We start from the raw sequence: 8,203 nt of genomic DNA on the forward strand, positions 1-8,203 counted from the left end.
GAGAGAGAGAGAGAGAGAGAGAAACAAAGGGAGAGAAAGAGATATATTTTTTGTTTGGTCCTTCTTTAAACTTCTACTGTCTAGAAGTACATTCTAGAAACAAGATGCAGTGTAGTAGTCATAGGTCCAGTGTTCTCCATCTAAACAACCGTTTTGCTAGACAGGACTTGAAGGTGTCCATTTTAAATATGTTGATATCTCAATCACAACCAGGCCTGTTGGAAAATGGCATATCCATGCATGGGCATCGAAGATAACAGTCATAAACAAGCATCTACATCAGTTTAGGCAATAAGGCCAAATATGGTTGACAACTCTCTTACACCGTACAAAAAGACTGCAGTTCTTAACATTATTCTATAAAAATTAGTCAAGGGCCTAAGAAAACGGCCTGGGCCAAGTTTTAAAGGATACAGAAAAAGTTTTAGATTATTGTTTTAGGCATCCATACAAATCATTTTCTCACATTTTAAGATGAACAGTAATGCTTTCAAAACTTGAACAATAACACTCAAAACTTTCCATAGTTTTGCTTTTAAACATTTCCGGAGTGACAGTAGTCCCTGTGCATACGAAAAGTCAAGGAGCAACTTATGTTCAGAGTGAGATTACTCCACTGCCAAAAGTTCGTTTTTAAGGCTCAACACCCTGGGCTTCAGTTTCCCATCCTCCAAGCCCATCAAGACTTTCTGGGTAAAGTCAAAGGTGTTCGCCAAGTCTTTTGGGTAACTCAAATGCAGAGCGTAAATTAGTGCAAAAAGCATGACAAAGGCTTCAGCCAATGTGGAGAATTCGACAACTATGTTACCCTCAAGCACAACAGCAATCTTCTCTGGGCAGAAGAATGTGGCATCTGTTGAATTGCCTGTGATCAGAAGGAGCCCAACCGGTATGTCATTGATGTTTGGTTCTTCAGACTGCACCTCCTGAAGACAAGAACAGAAAACTGTTATACATTCAAAACCTGCAACTAAAACCTTAGAATTGAAGAACAAAAGTGATACAACGTTGAATGACTTATTCCGCAATGACACAATCAAGCTTTGATGACAACAGGACAGTTCATACTCTACACCATCAGTGATTCTCAACCCAGATCCTCAGGGTCCTGCTGCCCTGCATGTTTTAGATGTTTCCTTGCTTCCATAAACCCAATTCAAATGAATGGGTCATTATCAAGATCAGAAGATGGCTGATAATGACCCATTCATTTGAATCATGTGTCTTAGAAATGGGAAACATCCCAAACATGCAGGAAAGGAGGTCTACATGCTCTAACAATAGGCTGACTTACATCCCACAGCTTAAGAAACCTGGAGTCATCGTCATGCAGATATGCAGGGAGACCACGGAGGACAGCAGCACGTCTGACATGGACATCAACTTGTTCTTTGAGTGTGAGAACATATTCTTGCTTGATTTGGGATGCTAAAACAGTATAGCCACACAATATATATCACAAGAATGAGCAGTCCAGATGAGAGTTCTAAGATAATCCACTGTAATATCAATCATCCAAGAAGCATAACCAACTAACCTGGCGGTCATAAGTGCTGAAGAGCTGATCCAGAACAGCTACTTTCCCTGTGCGTGCAGCTTTCTTCCTGAACAAGCTCTGAAGATGGGGGACATGTTGATCCAACTTGGCATAGAAGTGGTTCTTCAGATTGATGTTTGTTATTCTCTGAAACTCGGCACAAATCTACACAAATCTAAAAAGACATGCCAAGATTGATGTATATCTGAGTAAGCCTGTCCAATTTATCACAGCCATACAAAAGAATTACAAATATACCAAGGAAAATATTGTAACCTGTGACTATTTTTAGGGCGGGCCAGCGTTCCAGGATGTCTCCAAGAGGTAGGTTGTCATTGATGACCTCTTTGCGCCGCAGGGCAAAGGTAGTCTGCATTAACTTTGCAATCAGGTGATGGTCTTTGTCAGTCATCCTAACTTGTTCTAAAATTTGGAGCCTCAATTGCTCAAGGCTTGCACCATCTTCCCCTCTTGGGAAATTAGGGAGGAAATTTGCTTCTGCTCTTTTTGCTCTTTTGATGTTAGTGTGGGGAGCTTGTTTGTCTGGGTTGTTCCTACTCCTCTTCCCAGAATTTACAGCTACCTCATGAAATCCTGCTCGACTCAACTTTGTGCGGTAGTTCCCCATCTTAAACTTTAAACTATTTTTCCAGCCAAACCATCCTGTCCGAGATCCTGGCTCTTTTAGACACAGATGCCTAGTTACAAGTGCTTCCGCTACCCTTGACACTTCATTGTCATTGGGGTATGCTTTGAAGCTATGCATTTTGGCTGCAAGGGTCTCTAGGATGTTGTGCTTTTGGCCCCTAGATAACTTCAGAGTTGTCCCTGTTCTCTCGTATGTGACATTTCCCTCACCCAGTATGAGTTCTACCTCGTAGGAAAAAGTGGGCACTGGAAAAACATCTGGCCATCTCTCAGTTGTCTGGAGTTATGGCATGGGGTAATATTATGGTGTCATCTGATGCTATTGAACTGGCATCACACTCAGGCCTTACAACTTTTAGCATAGCCTTCTGTGGAAGTTCCTCAATGTCTACAAGGGAACATAACTGCCCGTCTGGATCTTGGTATGATAAGCTAAAGTCAAAGTCTAGCTAAACTTAGCTCATCCACAGATTCTGGACATGAAGCTAGAGTCATCTTTCTGATCATGTCTGTGGAGATACGTATGTACATGCAGGAGGAAGTTTTGAGCTGCCATTTCCTATAATTAAAAAGAAGATAAGAATGGATCTATGATAAACATTCAGCTTTGCAAAACAGAATCAGGCAATTTAGAGATTTATTTTTCATTTTGAATGAAAAACATTTGGATCAAGTATTACTGACCTAAAATGAGAGAAGAAAAAAAAGCTGGTTCAGTGAGTCTTTCTAGGCTTGTCATGATGGGAAGTGTCACTAATGGCATATTGGTGTGGTGACATTTACTGTGACGTTACACCTGTTTTTTACTCTACTCCACTTAAGCCTGCATGTCTGTGATTGAAATAAATATTTTTTGTGTCAACATCAAATGCCCACCAATATTGTAAGCTGTGAGACTTACTGTGTCTTTTAGCTCTGACACCTCATGCACTGAGAAATTGTCAGAGGATATCAGCTCAAATGATCTCAAATGCTCTGTGTACCAGCACTCGTAGTTTCTGTAATAAAAGGAAACCAAGTTATTCACAAGCAGTATATGCTCAATCCTGCTGAATTTTGGAAGCCCTCCAGTCTGGCCTGCAGAAACAAACATTTTGCAAACATTTGCACCTTTTGCATAGTCTGTGCCATGTATGGAGATCTTTGATGTACTATATAGGTTTTGGCTATCTGTTTTTGTTGCTACAAAGTCTTTTGCCACTTGAGGCAGTGTGGCAACTTGGACAGAGGTGACACTTGAAGCTTGTGTGTGGGGTCTGAAAAATGATGAGGCACTGAAATGATATGCCATCATGTGCTGATGCCTGGTAGCGAGAGTTTTCAAGACATTCTTGAAATTGTGTGTGTCATGTATCACCCTTTTGAAAAAGCGATGTTTTCCCTCGAACCTCATAGTCAAAGACAAATATGGTAAAAAATCTCAATATCCAATCCAAAACAAGCCCGTAGAGGGGACTCTGATGAGCAGACCAGACCAAGTTTGGGGCATGTAGGGCCTTTCTAGGCAGAGTTATAGGCCGGACAAAAAGGGAACACAAATATGGTGAAAAATCTCAAAATCCAATCCAAAACATGCCCGTAGAGGGGACTCTGATGAGCAGACCAGACCAAGTTTGGGGCATGTAGGGCCTTTCTAGGCAGAGTTATGGGCCGGAAAAAAAGGGAAGACAAATATGGTCAAATTAGTAAAAATCCAATCCAGAACACGCCCGTAGAGGGGACTCTGATGAGCAGACCATACCAAGTTTGGGGCACGTAGGGCCTTTCTAGGCAGAGTTATGGGCCGGACAAAAAGGGAAGACAAATATGGTAAAAAATCTCAATATCCAATCCAAAACAAGCCCGTAGAGGGGACTCTGATGAGCAGACCAGACCAAGTTTGGAGCACGTATGGCCTTTCTAGGCAGAGTTATGGGCCGGACAAAAAGGGAAGCCAAATATGGTCCATTTTTTTTAAAAATCCAATCCAAAACACGCCCGTAGAGGGGACTCTGATGAGTAGACCAGACCAAGTTTGGGGCATGTAGGCCCTTTCTAGGCAGAGTTATGGGCCGGACAAAAAGGGAAGACAAATATGGTCTTTTTTTTTTTTAATCCAATCCAAAACACGCCCGTAGAGGGGACTCTGATGAGCAGACCAAGTTTGGGGCATGTAGGCCCTTTCTAGGCAAAGTTATGGGCCGGACAAAAAGGGAAGACAAATATGGCGAAAAATCTTAAAATCCAATCCAAAACACGCCCGTAGAGGGGACTCTGATGAGCAGACCAGACCAAGTTTGGGGCATGTAAGGCCTTTCTAGGCAGAGTTATGGGCCGGACAAAAAGGGAAGACAAATATGGCGAAAAATCTTAAAATCCAATCCAAAACACGCCCGTAGAGGGACTCTGATGAGCAAACCAGACCAAGTTTGGGGCATGTAGGGCCTTTCTAGGCAGAGTTATGGGCCGGACAAAAAGGGAAGACAAATATGGTCAAAAATCTTAAAATCCAGAACACGCCCGTAGAGGGGACTCTGATGAGCAGACCAGACCAAGTTTGGGGCATGTAGGGCCTTTCTAGGCAGAGTTATGGGCCGGACAAAAAGGGAAGACAAATATGGTCAATTTAAAAAAAAATACAATCCAAACACGCCCGTAGAGGGGACTCTGATGAGCAGACCATACCAAGTTTGGGGCACGTAGGGCCTTTCTAGGCAGAGTTATGGGCCGGACAAAAAGGGAAGTCAAATATGGTCAATAAAAAAAAAAATCCAATCCAAAACATGCCCGTAGAGGGGACTCTGATGAGCAGACCAGACCAAGTTTGGGGCATGTAGGGCCTTTCTAGGCAGAGTTATGGGCCGGACAAAAAGGGAAGACAAATATGGTCAAAAATCTTAAAATCCAATCCAGAACACGCCCGTAGAGGGGACTCTGATGAGCAGACCAAACCAAGTTTAGGGCATGTAGGCCCTTTCTAGGCAGAGTTATGGGCCGGACAAAAAGGGAAGACAAATATGGTCAATAAAAAAAAAAATCCAATCCAAAACATGCCCGTAGAGGGGACTCTGATGAGCAGACCAGACCAAGTTTGGGGCATGTAGGGCCTTTCTAGGCAGAGTTATGGGCCGGACAAAAAGGGAAGACAAATATGGTCAAAAATCTTAAAATCCAATCCAGAACACGCCCGTAGAGGGGACTCTGATGAGCAGACCAGACCAAGTTTAGGGCATGTAGGCCCTTTCTAGGCAGAGTTATGGGCCGGACAAAAAGGGAAGACAAATATGGTCAATTTTTTAAAAATCCAATCCAAAACATGCCCGTAGAGGGGACTCTGATGAGCAGACCAGACCAAGTTTGGGGCATGTAGGGCCTTTCTAGGCAGAGTTATGGGCCGGACAAAAAGGGAAGACAAATATGGTCAAAAATCTTAAAATCCAATCCAGAACATGCCCGTAGAGGGGACTCTGATGAGCAGACCAGACCAAGTTTGGGGCATGTAGGGCCTTTCTAGGCAGAGTTATGGGCCGGACAAAAAGGGAAGACAAATATGGTCAATTAAAAAAAAAATACAATCCAAAACACGCCCGTAGAGGGGACTCTGATGAGCAGACCAGACCAAGTTTGGGGCATGTAGGGCCTTTCTAGGCAGAGTTATGGGCCGTACAAAAAGGGAAGTCAAATATGGTCAATTTAAAAAAAAATCCAATCCAAAACACGCCCGTAGAGGGGACTCTGATGAGCATACCAGACCAAGTTTGGGGCATGTAGGGCCTTTCTAGGCAGAGTTATGGGCCGGACAAAAAGGGAAGACAAATATGGTCAAAAATCTTAAAATCCAATCCAAAACACGCCCGTAGAGGGGACTCTGATGAGCAGACCAGACCAAGTTTGGGGCATGTAGGGCCTTTCTAGGCAGAGGTTTGTGCCGGACAAAAAGGGAAGACAAATATGGTAAATTTTTTAAAAATCCAATCCAAAACATGCCCGTAGAGGGGACTCTGATGAGCAGACCAGACCAAGTTTGGGGCATGTAGGGCGTTTCTAGGCAGAGTTATGGGCCGGACGAAAAGGGAAGACAAATATGGTCAATTATTTTTTAAATCCAATATAAAACACGCCCGTAGAGGGGACTCTGATGAGTAGACCAGACCAAGTTTGGTGCATTTCACGACAGGCTTGTTGTATTCCTTCTTGCAATGAAATGCACCCCCTGCTAACCCTGACTAGGAAAGTGCCACATGCCTGAAACTTACTGTGCTTACTCATACTTGTGCCCTCAGTGTACGGTAAGAATCATTTGATGCTGGGATATACAGAACAGACAATAGAGGGGGGTGAATTTCACGACAGGCTTGTTGTATTCCTTCTTGCCATCTCTGCACTCGGGCTTAATCGTAGTGTACACTTCTCACTCCCCCCGCTAAGAACGCCCTACCTTCCCCCCGTTTCCCTGGTCGGGCGGTCACTAGGGTTCAGGTCGATTAGCGCTCCCGCTATCAATTAATGGTGTCACATGATCCGTGCCTTTAAATATGATTCTCTCCCTCTGTAGTTTGTCCATGCTATCAAGTGCGCGACTGCTATTGCTGTGTCGTGTTGGCTGGACCTTCCCTTGTCTTGTTTTTGGAGGCTATGTCAGATTCCGAGTTGGAGTTGTTCGAGGAGGTCGTCCCTGTTCCGGGTTCCGCCTCCCCTTCTGCTCGACGCATTTCCTGGCTCGCTGCTCGTCGGGGCTCCGACGGGTCTGCGTTAGAGGCGGGTCTGCGCGCCGTGGGCGTCCTTCCAGCGCCCGGGTTGGGGCTTTCCCAGCTCCGCGCCCTGGCCGTCGGGGTGGACTGCGTGTCTCCTTGCCGAGTCCCGTCGCCCGAGGTTCCCCCTGTGTCCTCCGCTGCTCAAGGTCGGAAGCGTATAAGGAAGTCGCGCCGTCCGGAGGTGCTTGATTCGGACGCTGGGCCATCTACCGGCCCTGCCTTCGCTCCTCTGCCTGTTCCCGTTTCGGATCAGCCCGGGGAAGCCCTCTCTTCCACCCTTCTGGTCCTGGCGTCTTCCCTCCAATCCATCGATGCCCGCCTGCGGTCTCTGGAGAACGCTGGGGTTTCCGCTCCCGTGGCTGCGCCGCTCCCAGCCTCGGCGCCCCTCGTGCCCATGGAGGAGCCACTGCACACCCTGGCTTCCGCTGTAGCTGTTCTGTCTGCAGGTAGGCCTTACATCCCTTCGGGGGCTGACATTACCCCCCGCTTAAGATCCCACATCCTGCAAGGCAGGAATATCAATTTGATACGTCTGATCCTCCCCTCGCCCGAGTGTGACGCGAGCGTCTCCACCAGCGATCAGTATAGCACGGTGCTCCGTTCTGCTGACCCCAGGTTGGCAAGGGACCTGTCTATCGGGGAGTTTCTGATGGCTTTCGGGATCTTCCGCGATGTGGTGTGCTCCGTGTTTCCCCTTAGACGGCAGGAACTAGACGGCTACATGGCTCTGATTGGGGACCTGAATCTGCGCTACAGGAGGAACCTGTTCTACCAGTATCATGAAGAATTTTCGAGCAAGGCTGCTCGCTACGTTTCCCGCTCGAACCTGTTGCTGGACTGGTCCGTGCTGGATACCGAGCTGTTGGTAATGCTGGTCGGGGGCTCCCAGGCCGTGTCTTGCGGCACGTGCGGCGGCTTGGGGCATGCAGCTCCTCTCTGTCCACTGGTTCCGTTTCTCCCGGGGGATCCCGGCTCCCAGCCTCGCGCTCGCGGGCTTGGTGCTGCCATCGGGAAGGCGAACGTGGACGTTCGTGGCCGCAAGGTGCACGTTGCTTCCAGGAGGGTCATCTGCAATAATTTCAATGAGAGTGTGTGCTCCTACGGCAATTGTAATTTCCTTCATGTTTGCAGCGGCTGTCAGGAAGCACATCCGTGGTCGGTGTGTCCACGTCGGGGCCGCCCTCAGCGAGGGCGTCGTGGTGGTCCGAACTAACGGCCGAGCACCCATCCACTCCAATAAATGTGTCTGCACTGGCTTTCGAACTCTCGTCCCATCCCGATTCCG

General features: G+C 46.7%; 1 protein-coding gene across 1 annotated transcript; it reads right to left on the reverse strand.

The window, feature by feature from the left end:
- Nucleotides 1-243: 243 nt before the first annotated feature.
- On the reverse strand, nucleotides 244-3,278 carry LOC134032907 (uncharacterized). Its single transcript, XM_062476961.1, has 5 exons — nucleotides 3,087-3,278; nucleotides 1,537-1,702; nucleotides 1,295-1,389; nucleotides 467-926; nucleotides 244-378 (listed from the first exon to the last, which is right to left on the reverse strand). The coding sequence occupies exons 1-4, from the start codon at nucleotides 3,276-3,278 to the stop codon at nucleotides 609-611; spliced, it is 771 nt and encodes a 256-aa protein (XP_062332945.1). The 3' UTR covers nucleotides 244-378; nucleotides 467-608.
- Nucleotides 3,279-8,203: the final 4,925 nt, after the last annotated feature.

Source organism: Osmerus eperlanus, chromosome 13 (assembly GCF_963692335.1).
Source record: "Osmerus eperlanus chromosome 13, fOsmEpe2.1, whole genome shotgun sequence".
Taxonomy (NCBI): domain Eukaryota; kingdom Metazoa; phylum Chordata; class Actinopteri; order Osmeriformes; family Osmeridae; genus Osmerus; species Osmerus eperlanus.